Source organism: Odocoileus virginianus, chromosome 9 (assembly GCF_023699985.2).
Source record: "Odocoileus virginianus isolate 20LAN1187 ecotype Illinois chromosome 9, Ovbor_1.2, whole genome shotgun sequence".
NCBI lineage: Eukaryota > Metazoa > Chordata > Mammalia > Artiodactyla > Cervidae > Odocoileus > Odocoileus virginianus.
Window position 1 is genome coordinate 50869149 of NC_069682.1, and position 20331 is coordinate 50889479.

At 63.8% G+C, this 20331-nt stretch overlaps 1 protein-coding gene across 1 annotated transcript in view; it reads left to right on the forward strand.

The window, feature by feature from the left end:
* The first annotated feature begins 4224 nt into the window (after positions 1 to 4224).
* LAMA5 (laminin subunit alpha 5) overlaps positions 4225 to 20331 on the forward strand; it is a 52012-nt gene continuing 35905 nt past the window's right edge. Inside the window, exons 1-6 of the mRNA XM_020901105.2 lie at positions 4225 to 4554; positions 8998 to 9150; positions 17659 to 17776; positions 18570 to 18688; positions 18765 to 18935; positions 19125 to 19222. Of these exons, the coding sequence (XP_020756764.2) occupies positions 4276 to 4554; positions 8998 to 9150; positions 17659 to 17776; positions 18570 to 18688; positions 18765 to 18935; positions 19125 to 19222 (938 nt within the window). The 5' untranslated portion in view covers positions 4225 to 4275. The remainder of the gene's footprint in view (positions 4555 to 8997; positions 9151 to 17658; positions 17777 to 18569; positions 18689 to 18764; positions 18936 to 19124; positions 19223 to 20331) is intronic.

A 20331-nucleotide genomic window follows, 5' to 3' on the forward strand; every position in this document is an offset into this window, starting at 1 on the left:
GCCAGACCCGGGACTCTGGACTCCTGCCTGATCCAGGCTTTCTGTTCATGGACAGCACACTGACAAGCCCATGGGGAGTCACGAAGCCCCACATTTCTGAGCATCCTGGACGTGTGTGCCTTCTACAGAGCCAGGCCTGTCCATCTAGGACACCAGTCGGGAAGGAGGTGAGACGAGTAGGAGAAAGGAGCTTTGGGGAACTTCTGTGCAGAGCCCAGGCCTGGGGGCTGGCCAGCACAGCCCATGGCACTGGGCACACGTGAGCCTGTCTGGACCCCCTCCGAGGTGCAAACCGCCCACCAGGATGCCCAAGGGTCTGGCCTTCAGGCTGGAGACTGCTGCCTGTAGGCTGGGCACAGAGCATCCAGAGCTCCGGGGACAGAAGGCTCCTAGAGGAAGGCCCTTGGCTGGGCAGCATGGGGGTCAAAACCATCTGCTGCTCGTTGGGATCAACCCAAAGCCTGGTGGCCTCGGAGGTTTCCCAAAGCCCACGCCCTGGAGGCCTGGGGGAACCCCAAGGTGGCCCAGTTGGGGTCACAGGCAGGAGACACCAGTCCATCAGGGGCATCCAGGGACCTGTCCCCAGACACTCCTCAGTTGGGAATGAGGGGACTCCAGCCTGGCACCCTTCTGGTGCCCACTCAGGTCATCTGGCCTGTCCTCTGCCCTCCCAGTGGACTGTGCCAGCCCACGGCCAGGGGAGGGCTCTGGACTGAGCAATGGCCCAGAGGCCAGGAAGCTCTCTCAGCCCCAGACCTGCTGGCTTTACAACCCTTTACAACCTCCTAATGAGGCCTCCCCTCAGCTGGTCTGTGTCCTCCCCCCGCAGGCCTGGGCTGGACCAGGGCTGCCAGCAGCCGCCAGCATCAGCCTTGCCACCTGCCCCACAGCCAGCCTGGATGGACCGGGTACATGTTCTGGCCACCTGGGCTCCCCAGAAGGCATCAGGGCAGCCCTGGGGCAGGGAATATTCCAAACCACAGCCTAGCTTCTCCTGAAACCTCTTCCTGTCAAAGGGAGACAGACACTCCCAGCGAGGAGCTGAGAGCTCAGCTTCCTTCTCCCACGGGGCATTGCAGTTTCTCCCCGCCACCACCCCCCAAGAGGAGCAGCACTGGGTGAGAGCTGGGATCCAGGACAGCGGTCAGAGTCAGGCACAGTCATCTGTTACCGACTGTGACGTGATGATGCGGCTGAGTGTAATGAGGGGTGCCCCTCGCAGCTGTTCCTGGGGAGTTATGGTCGCGGTTAGGACTCAGCTCAGGCTATGGCAGGTGTGCCCTTGTGGCCTGGCCTGTGGTCCCCACAGCTGCCCTGCAGATGGGGCTGAGCAGGGCTCCTGGGCATGACATCAAGGTGGGGGGGGGGGCACGCAGTCTCGAGGGTGGGCTCCCCTGGCCCAGGCCCCACCACAGGGGTCTTATCCCAGGGCTCGGTGTGGGGGGGATCGGCTGGACCCCCTACCTGGGTTCAGGAGCACCTCTTTCCCACTCGAGCTGCCACCTGTGTCCAACCTCCCACAGGTCCCGGGGCTCCAGTTACTGTGGGGCTGGGTGGGGGGGACTCTGGGTGTGGGGTCCTCCCCTGGGACATGGTCAGAGCGCAGCAGGACACAGGGGGTCAAGTTGCCTCCACATGCCTCCCCATGAGCTGCCTCCACCCACCTCCCAGGACTTGGGGTCCCTCTCCTGTGGACTTAGGACAGAAGGCTAAAGCAGCCTGTTTCAGGATGGGGGGCACTGCATTACGGACCTGTACTGCAAAGGTGCCCAATACATTTGGGAGGAGAAAATGAATGCCAGTCCAACTCCTTCTCTCCCTTGCTAACCACATGCTCCTGACTGACCCCTGGGCCTTGGAAACTGACCCTCAGTTTCCCAATTCCTAAGTAGGAAAGGTGGCTGGGTGGCCCAGGAATCAGAGCAAGACTGGACACCCTCGCTGCACCAGCTGAAAATGACTTGCTGGAAATGTGCCTTGGGCATCAGGCATGAAGGTGAGCAGAGACGGACCTCCCTCCCCTGCCCTGCGCCAGCTGGGGCACCTAAGTGGGCACAGGGTGGGGGCCAAGCGGGCACCTCACTCAGCTCCTTCCACCACATCGCCCTCTGCCCACTTCACCAGGCACTGCGCCTCCCCCCTCACCCCCAGGCCCAGGCCACCAGTTGCTCAGGGCAGCTGTCTCCCGGAAGCCGCTAGCCCACGATTAACCCTCCACATGCTGGCCCGGCTGACTCAGCGCATTCTCAGGCGGTGGCCCCTCCCTCCCGTCTGCTCTGTGCCCTCTGGACAGCGGTGACCTGGTCGCTGGGAGGCTCAGAGGGCTCCTGCCTCTCACCTGCCCCCTGGCCCCTCCATGGGTGTTGAGAAGCTGACAGGGGGGCCACCTGGGTGGAGGGTTCCCAGCCCCAGCCCTCAGGATGCCAGCTCACCAGCGCTAAGGGGGTGCTGGTGCCAGGGACAGAGCGCACTGCTGTGATGTGTGTTATGGGGGCACCTCTGGGCAGTAGGGAGGGCGGGGCCAGGACAGGTCAAATCCCCCATCTGGAAACCCTGCTACTGCCCAGAGGCAGCTGTCCTCTCAAGGGGTTATAAATTAGCTGGTGAGCTGGCCTGTCAAGGCACAGGGACTCTGGATTCCTTCCTGTCCACCTGCCCCTCCCCCCATCTAGGCCAGGCCCTCTCCAACTCAGAGGGTCTCTGGGGAGGAACCACCTCTTCTCCCCCTGCCCAGGTGGAGTTACAGAATAGCCTGAGAGCAGAGGGAGATGAGAGAGAAGAAGGGAAAGGAGAGGGAGGGGAGGGGGGAGCCAGCCCACACCGCCGCCTGCCTGTCTCAACTCTGCAGAGAAGCTGCCTCTAGCCCCTGGGATTCAGGATTTGCAGGAGGCCAGGGACAGCCAGAAAGATGTGACCAGTGGTGTGACCTTCCGGGAACAACTACTGGGGCAGGACCCACCAGGACCAGCTGGCTGCCACCCCACACACTTACTCGACTCCCCAGGACTGTCCAGGGGGTCCCACGTGGGACAGACACCCAGCTGGCCTGGCTCATAGACTGGGGGCCCTGCCAGCCCAGCAGCTGAGCCAGCCCCATCAGGGCTTCCCTTGAGGCGGATGTGGGCCAGGAGCTGAAGGAGGGGAGGAGACCCAGTGGCCGAAGCCACCCAAATGCAAAAACAGCTGGGACACAATCCTGAGCTCGACCGACCTCTCTTCCAGCCCCGTTTCCCCAGTGTCCTTGAGCGCCTGCCCTGAGCCTGAGGGTTCCTCTAGCAGACAGAGACGGTGGGATCCACAGTGCCTTCCAGCAAGGAACCCCAGGCACCAGGGTGGGCTCACACTTGGCCCCTCCCTTCACACAGCAGGTGCTCAATAGATGCCCTCCTTCGCAGCCAGTCTTCCTGGCGCCTACAGGGCTCTGAGTATCCTCCCTTCACTGCAGAGGGCCCCACTTCCCCGTTTTAGAGAATTTTTAAACCAAACCCTGCCCAGGCAGGAGTCAGGTGGGGGGACCTGGCCCCTGGTCCACAGCTGAGGGTCTCCCTCTCCCTCTGCAGACCGGATTGCTTCCGGGGCCACTACCCACCGCCATTCACAGCCGGCAGAGTGCACCTTCCTGCACACCTGCTGGGTGAGGCAGAATGGGGGCCAGTACCATGCGCAAAACACCGAAAACCCGCCGGCGAGAGGCGGCCAGGATGCGCTGCGCTCCGGAATTCACATCTCAATCCCAGGGACCCCGCGTTTGGGCTCCCGGGCTGCGGTCACTCGGGTCACTCTGCCGGTTCTGGGGTCGCGGGTGGGGACGGGCTGGGCCCGGACTGGACCCGAGAGGAGTGGCGCCAAACCCGGGCCCGCCGGGGACCCTCGGCCGCCGAGAGGTGCCCGAAGTTAGGGAAACAAAGAGCGGATCCGCTGGACCGAGAGGAGCGGGCCGGCGCGTCCGGGGCCGCGGTGCTGGAGGGCGCAGGGGGCCGCCCGGGACCGGGAGCCACGCCCCGGGGCCGCCTCGGCGTCGCGTTCCCACGGCCCGGCTCGAGGTCAGCAGGTGTCCCCCTTCCAGGAGGCCGGCCGGGCCGGGGTCCCAAGGGTTAAGGCGGCCGGCCGCCCCTCCCCCCGGCCTCCCCCGCCCCCTCCCCGGGGCGCGGGGCCGAAGCTCCCGGGCGGGCCGGGGCGGGGCCTGACGTCCGCGGGCGGAGCGAGCCGATTCACCCGGCCGGGCGCCGCAGACCCGCCGGGCTCCCGCCTCGCCCGCAGTCCGCGAGCTGGAAGATGGCGAAACCGGGCGCGCGGCCCCGCAGTCCCCGGGGCCCCGCGCCGCTGCTGCTGGCCGGACTGGCGCTGCTGGGCGCGGCGCGGGCGCGGGCGGCGGGCGGTGGCTTCAGCCTGCACCCGCCCTACTTCAACCTGGCGGAGGGCGCCCGCATCGCCGCCTCGGCCACCTGCGGCGAGGAGGCCCCAGCGCGCGGCTCCCCGCGCCCCACCGAGGACCTCTACTGCAAGTTGGTGGGGGGCCCCGTGGCCGGCGGGGACCCCAACCAGACCATCCAGGTGAGCTAGGGCCGGAGGCCGGGCTGGGGTGTGGGGACGCCGGCTCAGGGTGAGCGCCGGGCTCGGACTCCGGAATTCCAACCCGACTCGACGAAGAGCCCAGGTACGCACCGCGGCCGCCGCCGCCCGTCCCAGTGCCCCAGTTGTGCATTTCAGGGGACGGAAGGGACCGCAGCTCGGCCCTTCGGGTTCAGCGCAGAGAAGTGCGCTTCCCTCTGGGAAGTCGGCACGCAACCGACCCGGGCGCGGCTGGCACCAGTTGAGTTCGGCAGCGGTGACGAGCTGGACGGGAGGGGCTGGTGCCTGGTCCCCCGAGGCCCGGAGTCCCGGGATCCCGGCGAGGGCGGGACTTGGCCTCCGTGGCCGGTTGCCCTTGGGGAGGGGGCCGACCGCTCCGCCTTCCTCCGGGACAGGCTGGAACCTGCTGGCGACGGGATGGGCCAGGGATGGGGGCGGAGGGGCCAGACACAGGGAGTGCTAACTCCGTCTGGAGGGTTGAAGCTGTCCCCGCCGGGGTTTCTAGGGAGTCGGTAGGACCCTCGAGGTGGGAGGGGGACAGACGGAGGGGTTTTTAACTGGGGATGAGAGCTCGGAGCTGCAATCAGGGACACTTCTCTGCCTGGGGACGGGGTAGGGCCTGCTCCGGAGGTTTCCTGACATCCCATGCTGGGCCCATCCTCCCACCCCTGCCCTACCTTAGGGAGAGTCTGGGGGCCCCTAGGCTGTTGTAATCTGAGCCTCAGCCTCCAGGGACTTGCTGCCACCTTCCTGGTAGGAGAGACAGGAGGGAGGGGAGGAGCTTTGATGGGGGTGATGAATGAGGGAGGTACTGCTGGGGCCCCTTTACAGGGCCTGCCTGCCCACTCCCCTTGCCCCCCCACCCCTGTGGGGGTGGGTAGAAGTGAGAGGGGGCCCTGGTGCGGCAGTGTTGTCTGGAGCAGAGTGTCACCTCCTTCCGGCTCCTGGACTCACCTTTCTGGACTCATGCTCTTCTGAAAGCCCTGCCCAGCTGAGGGGGAGGTCTCAAGCCCACGTTTCAGGTGGGGAAACTGAGGCCTGTAAAGCCCCAAAGCAGACCAGGATCTGGCTAGGGTGAGCGGGGCCCCCTGGACCCCTACCCTGGGCCCTTAGTGTCTCTGAGTGACATCAGAGAAGCCAGGTCAAAAGGAGGAGCTTGTGGGGAGCTCCAAAGCTGCCCAGAGGGCCTGGCTAAGTGCTCCGCCCCCAGATGCTCAGCTGGAATTCCACAGCTCTTCAGCGCAGGCTCCCGGCCACCTCACCCCTACCAACCTGTGCTGCCTGCCCAGGCCGTTGAGGGAAGGCTGCTTACTACCTCCTCACAGTGTTTAAATGAGCAGCCCAGGAGCTGGTGGCCTGTGGCCCAAGGCCCTCTCCTTAGCTGTGTGGCTTCCCCCATCCCAGTCTCAGGCTCCTCATCTATAAAATGGGTACATCACAAGGGCTGCTTCACCTGAAACTGTGAGCTTGGCCTGCCTGTGGAGCCCGGGAGGCGGTCCGTCACACAGTGACGGCTTGGCAAGTGGCCATGGCCGTGGCGTTGCAGGCAAGGGCTGTAAGCAAAACTTGAGTCCTGCGCTTTCAGTCTAGCAGGTTAGGGCTGAAGCCTCACTTTAAAAGTCTGCAGTGCTCAGCTATGGCACCCCTGTTCGGAGGCTGCCTGCATGGCCAGAAACACTGATGGCCAGCCTTGGTCGAGTCACTGGACCTGCTTCCCTGTCCCCTTGGGGGACGAGGTCTGCTCACCACCCTGGCCTCTTGTTGGGTTGGTGAAGGGCCTTGCCTGCAAGCACTGTCTGGAGCTGAGTGACCAGGCCCACCTCTCCATCCCAAGAGCCCAGTTTTGTGGGTGGGTCAGGAGCGTCGTGTGGTCCATGGTTGCAAACCAGCAGTTCCTGGGGTCTCCTGGGGGAAATGGGGCAGAAGCTGGCTGGGGGCATGCCACCCAGGGCACAGGGTGAGCCCTGCTGTACATCGGGGTGAGGCAGTCCTGTGGGCAGCTGGGGCAGGCAGAGGGTAACTTGGGGATCTGGCCCTGTGACTTCAGGTGGGCACGTGAGAAATTCTGGGCTGGCCCCAGCGCTGCAGGGGAAGTCGGGGGCTCAGCTGCCAGCATGGTGACTCACTGGGAGGGGAAGTCCTTATCACTGCTCCTTGCTTCCTCACTCTGTTCCCAGCAGGACCCTCTGCAGTGGAGGGGCGGAGTGAACCTCATTTCCCCACCCCTCCACCCCTGGCTCCATCCACTGTGCGCCCATGTCATGCAGCCCTGCTGTGGCCCCAACTGGGGGGACCTGAGCAGGCACTTACGTTGTCTCCTTTGACCAAGGCAGTCTTCTTTGAATGGCCCACCACCCCAGCCAGACCGCCCTACCTACCTCCTCTGAGAGCCCCACCAGGCCCCAGACAGCTTGCACATATGTGCTCGGTGTTTCCCATGATCCTCTCTGAGCCCAGCCTCTGGGAGCTCTCAGAGTCTGGGACCCAGAGCCCAGGTTCCTCCATCTGAGCTGGTGGTACGGCTTCTACAGATGGTGCCCCTCTTCTGGGTGTCCTCCATTGCTCCTGCCCTTCTGTGCGGCAGCTCTGGGTCATGGCCTCAGGGATGCAATTAAGAGCAAGGCAGGGGGACTTCCCTCATGGTCCAGTGGCTAAAACTGTTCTCCCAACATAGGGAGCTTGGGTTTGACCCCTGGTCAGGGAACTAGATCCCATATGCTGCAACGAAAAGATGCAGTGTGCCACAAGTAAGACCTGGCACAGCCAGATAAATAAATAAAATAGATATAAAAACAAGGCAGGTGTACCCCCATCCCCTGCCCTTGCCCCTTCTGCCCAGGGAGGCAGTAAACGGAGAATAATGGAGAATCGGAGAATCGCAACAGGCTCATGTGACAGAATAAATAAAGCAGAGTGGTGGAGGGGGGGTTGTCAGGTCAGCTTCTTGGGTGGTCCTGCGCAATGGGGCTCTGCTGAGGAGTGACAGCTGAGCTGGAGGACAAGAAATCAGGGTGCGAGGGCTGTAGGGAGAGGGTAGAGGGGCCTCCCCAAGCACCCAACACACGGGGTCCCACTTCTTGGTGGCTTGGCGCCCGAGCTTCCTCCTCTTGGTCTCGCTGTCCTGGGCACATGGTGGAAGCTGTGAGCAGGTGTGTCCAGGGGAGGCAGGGGCACACCTTGTGTGGGTGGAGGCTGGGGGCTGTCTGGCTGCCAGGCCTGGGAGTGCGGACAGGGCATCTCCCACGCTCCCAACTCTTAGGAGGAGGTCTGGCCCCCTGGGAGGCTGGGAGGGGTGGAGCGGCCACATTTCCCAGACACAGCCTCTCTGGGCCTCAATCAGTGCCAAGTCTCCGAGGGCCGCCTTTGTGTGCGAAGGGACAGCAGGTCTGGTTTCCTCTGAGCTGGGGGGTTGGGCCTCCACTGGGCCAGCAGCCAGGGCCCAGCGCTGCCCCCTACCCCAGCCTGGGCTTCCAGCACCTGCTCCTACCCCATGGGGACAGCAGGCCGGGATGGCGCTGGGAGCCCCTGTGTCCCCCGCCAGAGGACAGGGCCCCGGCAGGTGGCTGGACCGTGACAGAAGCAGCTGCCAGGCCCCGCGTGGGATCCATTAATCCTGAAGTGGCCGCAGCAGGTGCCAGCATTACGCCCACTCTTCAGACAGGGCAGTGAGGCCCAGCCATTGCTGGGATCTGGCCGGGTCCCAGAGCTCGGAAATGGCAGAGCCAGCAGGTCCCGGCCTCGTCTGCCGGCTGCCCACGTGCCTGCCCTCTGGGGCCTCCCCACAGGCTGCCTCCCTGGAGACCCTGCTCCATGGCTCTGGGTGAGAGCCTGGCAGGGAGGTTTGAGGGATGGGCTGGTAGAGGTGGGGAGAGGCACACGCTCAGCCTGGGCCTTCTGACTGTAGCCCCACCTTCCTCGCTCTTTAGGTTTCCACTGGGCCCCATCCTGTGCCAGCCCTTCTAAAGCCCCCTGTAGTGGCCAGTTTTGTGGGGGAGAATGACATGTGACTTGCTCCTTAGCTAGCCCTTTGCCCTTCAGCTCCAGTTACACTAGCCTTCTTGCGGTTTACTCCTAGTTTGCTCTTCCTGCCCCAGGGCCTTTGCACAGCCAGCCCTTCTGCCTAGAGCATACCCTCTCTTATGGTGTAGGACTCAGAGCCACCTCCTCAGGGAGGCCTACCATGATTTCCCCACCTGCGCTGGGTGCCCCTCCCCCGCCTGCTCTCCTGTTTCCTCTGTGGCAGGTGTGATCATCTCTCACATCAGCCGTGCATGTTGGCACCCAGTGTGTGTTTGCCAAGTGAAAGAGTGAACGGCAGACAAGGCTCCACAGGCTAGGGGTGGGCCCCGTGGGCAGGGGTGGGAGTGACTGGAGAGGCAAAAGGTCACAGCACTCCTTGGCCATCTGACCACCTCTCCCCAACAGGGCCAGTACTGCGACATCTGCACGGCCGCCAGCAGCAACAGGGCTCACCCTGTGAGCAACGCCATTGACGGCACGGAGCGCTGGTGGCAGAGCCCACCACTGTCCCGGGGCCTGGAGTACAACGAGGTCAACGTCACCCTGGACCTGGGCCAGGTACAGTCCCTGTTCCGTCTGCCGCAGCCCCACCCTGTGTCTCTGGCCGAAGGGCTCCCCTTGAGGCATGGACTGGAAAGCGGGGTCTCCATCTAGAATGGACTGGGAGGCCGGGCTGGACCGGGCACGGATGGGCTGCTTGTGGCAGGCTCAGCACAGACACAGGCGTGGCAGGGGGCACCTTCCATTGTTTTCTCAACATCCTCATGGTTCACAGCAAGGCGGGAGGCCAGATGGGGGCCTTCCCAGAGGTCACATGGAGAATTAGGGTGAGGGGCGCTGGGGGGCTGACACGGAGGTGGGACTGAAGGCTGTGGGCCCTGTGCCCCTGGCCAGGCGCCCTAGTGTTTACTCAGAGGAATTCCTCCGCAGGGAGCCAGGCCCACTGGGGAGTGGGAGGGGCTGCAGGAATGCACAGGCCAGCGGAAGTGGACATTCCTAGGATACCTGTGCTGCGGGGCCACCCAAGGGTTAGGTGTGCCCCCCCCCACCCCCCCCACCGCCCCGCACTCCCAGTCAGGCAGGCAGGAGGGTGTCAGGCATTTCCCCCTTTGGTGGATCTGGGCTGGTTCAAGCTCACAGGCTGTGTCCCACTCCCCACATGACATTGTTAGGTGTCTAGCCTTGGAATCCTGGCCTGTGAAATGGGCCAGCAGTCCCATCACCTCCTTGGGTAGAGTGGGGTAGGGGTGGCAGGTCGATGAGGCCGAGCCCAGGAGCAGCCAGCTCTGGGCCTGCCTGGGCATCAGGCTCAGGGTTGATCCTACTCAACCCCATGCTCACCCCTTCTCTGGTCACAGGGACTTAGCCACCATCCTGGTGTGTGACCTGGTGGGTTTCTGTTCCTCACTGGGCCTCCATCCTGCTGTCACCTTGAGGGCATCCCAGGAGAGTTGGGGATGCATCTCCTGGGAGCCTGGCTGGGTGGGAGGTGTGCCCTGCAGGTGGGTTTAGGGGGCAGTGTTGGTTGCCTCCTGCCCCCACCTGGAGGCCTGGTGGGCAGGGGGTAGTGAGGGGAATGGGTTTGAGTTCCAGTAAGTGGCCTGGGAGTTCCAGGGGAATGGAGGGGTGGAGTTAGCTCTTAAGCCCTGGGAGGGGCTCCCTTCCCAGGCCCTGCAGAAGGCCCCTGGGCTGCTAGTGCTGCCTGGCCCAGGTCTGGGGGGCGCCAGGCCCACTGCCCTTCAGCTCACTGGGCCTTCACCACACCTGTGCTCTCTTCCTTTCCGCTGGGAGCATGAGAGGGACCTCAGCACCCCTGGGTGCCCCTGGGTGCCCCTGTCTCTGGCACTGCCCTAGAGGGGGCACCAGGGAGGGAGAGGGGGACGTGGACTCTGCCCCTGCCCCGGGGTCAGCAGGGGAGCTTGTGCCTAGCCTCTGGGTCCTTCTCGCCCCTCCTCTTTGGACAAACCTGGCCTGGCTGGGGCAGGGCAGGGGTGCTCTCTGGGCACACAGTGGTCTGGCCTCCCAAAGCAGGTGGGCACAGTGCCCTCCCGAGGTACAGTGGGTGGGGCCAAGGGGGAGCTCGGACAGTGCTAACACCACCCCACCCCTGCCCCGCCTCCGTGGCCCCCTGTGCCTCAGTGTCTGTCTGTGTAGGACAGAGATGCGGAGGCAGGCGGGACATCTGCCCTGCAGACTGGGCCTGCATTGGGGCCAGGGTTTCACTCTGTGTGCGTCTTGCCCACCAAGACTCTGTTTCCCCAAATGTAAAATGACACAAATGGGAAAGTGACCGTTTCCAGCCCTGCTTGTGGGGAGATCGACTCTCCCACCCGCCCACTGCTCTTCCTCTCTCTCTCCCCCATCCTCTCTTTTTGCCACCCTCCCACCCATCCTTCTACCCACCCACCCTCCCACTCATCCATTTACTTACCCACCTTACCAGCCCACCCGCCTAACATCCATCCACCTGCCAACCCTTTGCTCTTCCCATGTCCCCGCCCCTCCCTTCTTCCTTCTCCTCTTTATGACTTACGGAAACCCCCATCTTGGTTAAGGGGATGTCAGCCTTGGTTGGGATGGGGGCAGGGGAGCCTAGGACATACCCAATTGTGTGCTTTGGAGTTGGGCGGAGTGGAAGCACCCAGTGTCCAGCTCTGTGATGAGAGAAAACCCTTTCCTGGGCATGTTTCTGAGCCACGGTGGAATTCCAGAGGTGATTCCCACGTTCACCACCTTCCCTTTAGGAAAAGGAGCTCATTGCCCCTTTCTCCCCGAGTCACCGCATGACTACTGGGTCCCTTCGACCAGTGCCTTCGGCCAGTGGGGGTTGGGAACAGAGACCAGGTCCCTCGTGGGCAGAGGGGCTCACGGGGGTAGGAAATGGGAGCTCTAGAGGATGGAGGGGGCAAAGGCTGGAGTGCTGGGGGGAAGGTGTTTTGGAGGCACCCTCACAGTGACCCTGGGATCTACCTCCTCAAGTGTCCCCATTCTGGTCACGGGAGCAGCTGGCCTGCAGCCAGACTGAGGGTGTCCCGGGCAGGACCCTCCAAGCACACTGGCTGTGCAGGGGGAGAGAGGCCAGTAGGAGGGGCCTGGGGGTTCCCTGGCTTAAGGGCTGGGCCTTCCTTTGGAGCACAGGTCCCCCTGGGGTGGGGCTGGGTCCTCTGTCAGAGTCGGTGAGTGGGCAGTGAGGCTGGGCCCTCCCCCTGCAGCGGCTGCCAGGGGCCTTTGTTCTAGGATGTGAAGCGGATGCCCCAGGAAAGCGGGTGGGGGTGGGGCAGCTGGCCCTGGGCATCAGGAGGACTTCCTGCCCCGGGAGGCCAGGGAGGACCGCTGGCAGCTCTTCTTCCTTCTCACCCCGGGGGTGGAGCTGCGGCTGGTGGGGCCTGGTCCCTGTAGTGTCCATCTGTTCTGGGACCTCAAGGAGCTTTCTCTCTGTCTCCTCCTCATCGCCTCTGACCTTCCCCAGGATGGGACAGCGGTCACTGCACTCTATTCCCCCCATTTTGCAGATGGAGAAACCGAGGCCCCAGGAGTGAGGGTCTGGCCGAGAAGGGCATGGAGAAGTCCAGGCCTCCACTCCTGCCCTGCTGACCTTGGCCAGGACCCCACACCTGAGAGGACTGGCTGTGGAGCTGAGCCTGTGGGATGCCAGCCTCAGAGGGGGTCTCTGGCTGGAGACCGAGGGGGCACTGTCCTGAGTCCCAGCAGTGGCCTGCCTGGGGGTCCTCCAGGGGCCAGCGGGTTTTTGCTGTCTCCTGTCTCCCCTGGGCCTCTTGCCTGTCTCAGGCTCCCTGTTCTGAGCCTCACTTTCTATGTTCCCAGGGGGTCTTAGGGAGCTGGGCAGGGTGAGTAAGGGCTGGTTCTGGGGGGAGTCCCCTCCCTCTCCAGACGCCCCCTGGTGGCCCAGCCGTGGGGGAGGGCCTCTCCCCAGCAACCCCCACCTGTGGGCTCTGCCCTCATGCCTCAGATGCAGAGGCAGGTGAGGAATAGAGGTCCCCTCCCAGCTGTGGGCTGTGTTCTCTGCTTGTGCCCTGATGGGGCGGCCCTTTGTCCCAGCCCCAAAAGGCCAGGCCTGGAGGGGAGGAGACTGGAGACCAGGTGAGGGGTACAGTGGAGCGGGGTCTGGGCTGGTAGTGGGGTGTAGGCTGGGGAGTTGGGTGGGAGGCCAGAAGTGTTGGTTGAGGGACTGAAAATGCCAGGGTGAGGCGTCTGCCCTCCCTGAGGGACAGTGGGGAGGCAGGGAGGACACCAGCTGTCCCCCACCCCCACCACAGCGCGATTGGAGCCCCAGTGTGGAGGAGAAGCCAGGCCGATTGTGCCTCCGGCCCTCCTCTGGATGTGGGCTGTGAGCACATGCCTGGACCTTGCTGCTCACGAGGGTCCCAGACGTGCTGGCTGCTTTGTGGTCAGGACTCCCCATGCAGCCCTACCCTGCCCACCCCAGTCCCGGGCTCTACCCCCTCTGAGCTGGTCAGTCTGGGGCTCCCTGGGCAGGCAGCCTGGTCCCGGCGTGTCCGCCCGCCTGCTGGGTCACGAGGTCACGGTCACTGGCCAGGCTGGCCAGGCCCAGCTGGGCTCTCAGCCATGTGGGCAGTGCCCCAGGAGGGTCAGCGGGGTTGCTCAAGGGAAGTGGCCGGAAGTATGGCTGAGACCAGCCAGGCTCTGCTTACAGGTGGGGGGGGCGGTGGGGTCTGAACCGGACACGGCTCCTTGGGCTAGGCTCCCTGGGGGGGGTGAGAGCGTGGGGGTCTGGGACAGCCTCCGCAGGGTGAGTCCTCGGGTCAGCAGGGGTCCCTTCTCTCCTTGTGGGAGTCGGGGGACCGTGCTTCAGCTCGTCCCTCGGCTTGAAGGACGCAGGGCCAGAGGGGCCACCGGGGGCTGGGACTGGGGACCATTTGTCCTTGGCCCCTGCTGCCACTCACCCCCCGGCCATCATGGCACGCAGCAACACTCCGGCCTCCTCATACTGAGCCCCCCAGGCTCCTCTCTTCTGTCTGTTTTTAAGCAAACACTGTGGCATTGGCTTCCAGCAACACGGCTCATGCTGAAGTCTATAAACTGTTTGGGTGTTGGGGTCCCCTTGGGATAAACTCCACTTCCTATGGCCCGAGGCTGACCATCTGGCCTGACCTGGGCCAGGCTGCAGGCGCTGTGGGACAGGGACAGGAGCTCTGGTGGGGGTGGGGTGGGCCCACCAAACCCCCCCTTCAAGGCAGGGGACCCAAGACAGCATGTGGATGGTTGGGGGTGTCTGAACTCCCCGCCAAGCCCGGCTCCACTGAGCTGGTGAACTCCTAGAGAGCTGTCAGATCGCCCAATCGCTGAGAATCCCCCTACGCGCTCCACTCTACACACCTGTGTGTTGGGCACCTGGCCCCACAGAGTCAGGGTTCCTGGGGCCTCTGCCTGCCCACTCTATGTTTCCAGGTTTTATTTTTCTTTCCAGCAGTGCCTTTTCCACTCCTGGAGTGGCAGCCATGTGTGGCCTGTTTTCAGCTCCCCATTGTGTGGATGGCCATTCTTATTTACCCAGCTGGGGGCCTGAGTGGACATGCCCACTAGGCCACCCCACCCCCCCACCTCCCGCTGTGGCATTTATATTTATCAAGGTTTCCAGATGGGGTCTCCAGGGAGAGGGCAAACCTGGGGTGCTGGCTCAACTAGATTCAGCACACAGGGCTCTGAGGCCAGTCCAACAGTCTAGGGTGGTGGTCCAGGAGGTCTGGGTGCCCCTGGGAACAAAGAGGGAGCTGGTCCGGACGCCTGGTCTAGGAGGGGCTTCCTGCCCCACCCGGCCCGGCTGGGACCCTGGCCCATCCCTGGGAATCAGCAGGGGGCCCTGCTTCCTGCGGGATCAGGCTGAGTCACAGGCTGCCTGGTGATTCATGTTGGTGGCCCAGCGGGTGGGGGAGGGTCCTCCTTCCCCAGGACAGGGGCACAGGGCTCAGGGCAGAGGTAGAGTGTGCTGGCCCTGATGACCTTGTGCTCCCAGAGGCTCCAGCATCAGCCCTGTCCCTGGTACGTGGGTGCCTGAGCCCAGGAGGCTTCCCGGCTGCTGTGCCCTGCTGCACCCCCGTCCCTGGGGCTATGGAGACCCCCGGGGGTCTTCAGCAGCGGCTTCCTCTCTGGCCCTCCCTGTGTCTTCTGACTCCAGCCTGTCCCCTGTTTGCCCTCCCTGCCCCCCAATCTCTGCCTCTGGTGTGGCTCTGGGTGACCTTTGCTTGCCTGCAGGAACAGGTGGCCTCTTCACTTTGGAGATTCCCTGAGCCTTCACACACTTTCTTCAGGTCTTGCACCCTGACCCCTGGCCTCTGACCTCTACTGTGTTTGTCCTACTACCCCCGGACCATCTAGCCACTGAGGCCTGGGACGCACCCAGGCTCTCCAGGCTCCGTCACCCACTCCAGGCAGCGGTCACAGGGCAGACCCCTTCCTGGCGAGCCTGGCCCTCCGAGGTCAGGCTGGGTGGGGGGGGCCGTGGCCGAGAGGCGGGTCCGGCTGCTGTTCTGGAGACGTGCCTGCCCCAGAATAGCCAGATTTTTAAAAATAACTCAGGAGGCTTTTGTTTGGCTTTTGCTTTAAAAGACTTTTTTTCCTTTTGCGCAGAGCTCTGTAGCAGCGGGAAAGGTCAGGGGAGCTGGCAGCTGAGCAGAGTGAAGCAGGCGGGGACGGTAGGGGGGGCCGTGTCCAGGGAGGCCAGGGGTCTGCACTCTCTCTGGGTCGTGCCCAGGGTGGCTGTGCGGCTCCCCGAACCAGATCGGGGACAGATGGGAGAGCTGATCATATGCCTTCCTCTCCTTCAGCCTGCTGTGACAGTGAGACGACCAGGTGGACAGATGGACGGAAGGCAGGGGTCTTCCTTGGAGCGCACCCAGAGGGCTGGGCCTTGAGGGGGGCGGTAGTTTTCATGCTGCCCCTGTCTTGCCTGATTAGCATCTTCGAGTCAATATTTGTGCAAATGCTCTCAGCTGGGAAAAATGTGTGCGGCCCGCCGACCTGGGGGAGGGACCAAGCTGGCCACGGAGGGTGCAGCCTGGTGGCCTCACTCAGGGAAAGGCGGGGGTGGGCCCCACGGGGCTCGGAGCGAGGCTTTAATCTCTCTGGGGGCCTTCTGTGGCAGCCATGCTGCCACCCCCAAAACAGCCTCTCCGTGTCCAGTGCACACTGAGGCCCCCACCCTGCCTTGTCCCCCTTACTCATGAAGACCCCTCCTGGCACAGGGGCTGTTTGCGGTCCCCAGGGCTTCCTGGAATGCCTGAGGGGTTGGCCAAGGTGCCTGCCAAATGTAGGGTCTGTACCCCCAGAGGCTTGAGCCCTTCCCCTGACTGGGCAGGGCCAAGTGGAAGATGATCTCAAGGCCTGGCAATGGGTGAATAGGCCCTCACGGCCCCCCCCCCCCCCCCCAACACACCCCGGGACAGGCCTCTCCCTGCAAAAGCCAGGCCTTCCTGGAAGCGCAGTGTTAGGAATGGGTGTGTCTCAAGGTCCTGGGATCTCACAACCCCCGCCCCCTGCCCTACCCCCACTCCTGGATTCTAGGCGCCTGGTCTCCTGAGGGCTGGGCCCTGAGGGGTCCGTGGTCCCCTCACTGTCCCTCAAGGGGTTACCAGCTTCAGGCTGACCAGGGGAGGGGGTGACTGTGGGCATTGGGCAGCCCTGGAGGGGACCCCTGCTCTGTCCCTAGGCTTGGGGCCTGGCTGACTGACAGACCAGCTGGACACTGGAAAGGGCCTGTTCCCCTGGGCTGGGCAGGGCCTCACTGAGGGGACAGTGAGTGGCCTGAGGTGCGACGTTGCCCTTGAGGCTGGTGAGCACGCCCACCTGTGAGCAGGTCTGGGATGGGGGTGTGACTGAGGGCCCTGAGGGGTGGGGCAGGCGTCGTCCATGGGTGGGGCGCTCACTAGCTGTGTCTCTGCCCTTCGTCTAGGGCTTCAGCTCTCCTTGTGTACAGACTGGGCACCGGGTTCTCTGCCAGCCCTGCCTAGGTCTCCTTGGAGCCCAGACTTTGCACACAGAGAGCAGCTCAGAAAATGGCGCCTCATCTTTGACTTTGGGACGGAGGTCGGGGAGGAGAAGGGGTCATTGGCCCTCTAAGCTGAGGTCTGGGGCATGGGACAGAGTGACATCCAGGGATGCCGAACTCTGGCCCAGAGGAGAGATACAAGGGAGTGAGGTCAGATTGAGACCCAGGGACAGAACAGTAGAGGTCAGCCTGGGTCACCTGGCGGGACCTTGGGGATTCTGGGTGCCTCTGTATGAACAGCCTCCCCTGTCCCCCTGGCCAGGTGCCGCCCCAGTGGCTGGGCCCAGCACAGCTCCAGCTTCTGACTCCTGGGCTGGCAGGGTCTCCCTGGCCCAGCTTTAGGAGGGCCTATGTTTGTCTGTCTCCCCTCTTGGGGCCTCGTGCCAGTGGCAGGCAGAGGCTGGGCCCTGGTGGATCCTCGCTGCCTGCCCCTGTGGCCGGTCAGTAGGTGAGATGGGCAGGTCCTGAGTTGGCTCTGAGGATGATGGGGTCACCAGGATGACTGTGACAGGGGCCCCCATCCCGGACAGGGGTTCATCGGCCTGCTGTGCAAGGAGGCCAGGCTCCTGGGAGCTTGGGACATCATCTGGCCACCTTCCCAGGCCAGCCACCAGAGCTCTGGGGACAGTGGGATGAGCTTCTGCCATCACTTTGCCCAGCCCCACTGCCTGGGCCCTGTCTGACTCCAGCTCCCATCAGGCTTGTGTGCAGCCTCAGCTGGGGTGGGGCTGGGGAGGGGGTTGCGTCTGAGCCCTAAGGCACCCTCAGGCCCAAGAAGGGAGCCCTCCAGAAATGCTGGGTTCTGCTGGTCATCTCTATGTCCCCGGTGCAGGTCTCACTGGCCCTGGGCTGGCCTGCAAGCTGAGGGGCTGCTTCCTGAGCCAGCTGGCCCTCTTACCTGGGTGTATCTGGCCCCTGAGGACAAGCCCACAGATATCTCCTGGGACCTCACCTCACAGGGTGAGGGCGGCCCTCCAGGTGTTTGGGGGCCCCACGTGGCATGGAATGGGTCTCAGGGGTGTTCACCCACCATCCGACAGGTTTTCCATGTGGCCTACGTGCTCATCAAGTTTGCCAATTCCCCTCGGCCAGACCTCTGGGTGCTGGAGCGGTCCACGGACTTTGGCCACACCTACCAGCCCTGGCAGTACTTTGCATGTGAGTCTCCCAGAATGAGGGGCTGGCAAGGGGGGATACCCTGGGTGGGTGGGCTGCCAGTGCTGTGCTCTGAAGGCCTCTGGATACCAGGCCTGCCCTCACGCCCGACTTCTAGGTGGGCCGGGCTGTGGGGTGCATATTCCCAAAGACAGGTGGGGGTTCAGGGCCTTGCGTCCCTGACATGGCACTGCTGGGTCCATCTCCTAGCTCGCTGTGGACTGGCCTTATGCTCCAGCAACTCCCGAGGTGGCAAAGGCCACGGACTTAGCTGCCCCATCAGGGGAGCACGGGAGCGCTGCGCCCCTGCTCACTGGTTGGCTGTGCAATGTGCCACCCTGACCAATCATGTCCCTGCGGCTTCGATTGGGTGGTCCTGGAACTTGTGTCCCCCTCAAGCTCCAAAGCCCAAGAGTGAGTGCAGGGCAGCCCTGTGAGGGGCAGTCAAGATGGGTGCCCCAAGGGTGGGGTTGGGGAGGGACACGCCAGGGGACACTCTGCAGAGAGAATGGCAAAGGCCTGGACTGTCAGCTCGCCAAGGGTGGGCAAGTTCAGAGCCTCGGGGCAGGGTCAGGCACCCTGGGTCCTGACGCGCCCTCTGGAGGAAGCTGCGATGTGCTCCACACTCTGTTCAACAAAACCCCGAGGGTGGGCCGCGATCCTGCATTCCGGTTGATGCTTCCTGCTGGCTGAGGCCATGGGGCTCCCGGAAGACAGGGCGCGCAGGGCTGCAGGGCACTGCCTCCTCCAAGGGCTTCCCCAGAGCGCCGCACGCTCACCCTCGGCATTCCCGCAGCCTCCAAGAGGGACTGCCTGGAACGGTTTGGACCCCGGACGCTGGAGCGCATCACGCAGGACGACGACGTCATCTGCAGCACCGAGTACTCGCGGATTGTACCTCTGGAGAATGGCGAGGTGGGACGGCGCGGGGCATGCGGCCTGGCGGTCAGTGACGGCACCATGCCCCCGCCTGATCTGCGTCCATCCTCAGATCGTGGTGTCCCTGGTGAACGGCCGCCCAGGTGCTATGAACTTCTCCTACTCGCCGCTGCTGCGTGACTTCACCAAAGCCACCAACATCCGCCTGCGCTTCCTGCGCACCAACACGCTGCTGGGCCACCTCATGGGCAAGGCTCTGCGGGACCCCACGGTCACCCGCCGGGTGAGCTGGCGAGCAGGCGGGCCTGGCGTGGGCGGGGGCCGGTGGGGCTGGTGCTGCTGTGGGCGGGGCCACGGGGGCTGGGGCTGGTGTGGGCGGGGCCCCGTGGGGCCGGGCTGGTGTGGGCGGGGCCACTGGGGCTGGGGGTTGATGAGGCAGGCGCCACGCGCTGACGTTGCGGGCCCTGCACAGTACTATTACAGTATCAAGGACATCAGCATCGGCGGCCGCTGTGTCTGCCACGGGCATGCGGATGTCTGTGATGCCAAAGACCCCACAGACCCCTTCAGGTGAGACCTGCAGCTCCCTACTCATCCCCCCATCTCGTGCTCAACCTGAGGGAGAGGAGGCCTGGTTTCATCGCCTCTACACTGGCCCCTTGCCCCTCGTTTTCCCGTGGCCTCAGTTTCCCCGTCTGCACAGTGAGGTGGAAGGGCAGGGCCTAGTGTCTGGCTTGGGTCTCTGCCCTACTGCCCACAGAGGTGGAGCCTTACCTGGACCTGTGACCCAGTTACCCCTCTGGGGTGGGGGGAGCTCTCCCACCTTTCTTGAGGACACAGATTACATACTCCCTGCCGCCCCACCCTGACCTCCATCCTCGACACAGGCAGGGGCCGAGGCTCAGGACAGGGATCAGCCCAGAGACCCCCATCTGACACGCTCAGTGGAGGTTCTGAGCTCAGCCAGTAAGGCAGGGCTCAGGAACCTGCGTCTTTAACAAGCTGCCACTGGTGCTAAGTGACTAAGTGACTAAGTGGCTCCAGCGCCATGAATTCAGCAGTGAGCACTCAGCTAAATTATCAGCTGGAGCCTGGCACTAGGCCAGCTCTCCTCCTGGCTCGGCAGTGGATTCGTTCGTGCATTCACTCCTCCCTCCCTCCTTTTCCCTTCCCTCTTACCCCTCTTCCTCCCTCCCATCCATCAGCAGCTGTGTGTGGAGTTAACACATGCTGGGCTGTGTTCCTGCTCCAGAGGCACAGGTGGGCTTCCCGCCCCACCCCAGCAGCCCCTGTTCTGGGCAGGCAGAGAATGGGAGGCCTCTGCCTAGCACAGAGGTCCTGGCAGGGCTGAAGGCTCTGGGGCATAAAGCAGGTCCAGGGCTGGACAGGCGATGCTGGAAGAGGCAGCAGAGCCTGCCAAGGGAGCCTGAGGCCAGACTCCTGCAGCCCCCACCCTCTATTAGCCACCTCCTCCTGCTGCTTCCCTCGCCTCAAAATCATGCAGGCCCCTGAATTCTGGGGTTTATCACTGTGTCCACATCCTAGTTGATAGGGAGGTGGATGAAACCCAGACAGTGCAGAAGCTCACCCCTGTTCTCATAGTCAAAAAACACCAAGAGGTGAACCCTAGACCTCCTCAGGCGTGGCTGATGGGTCTGCAGGGGGAGGGGTACGATCAC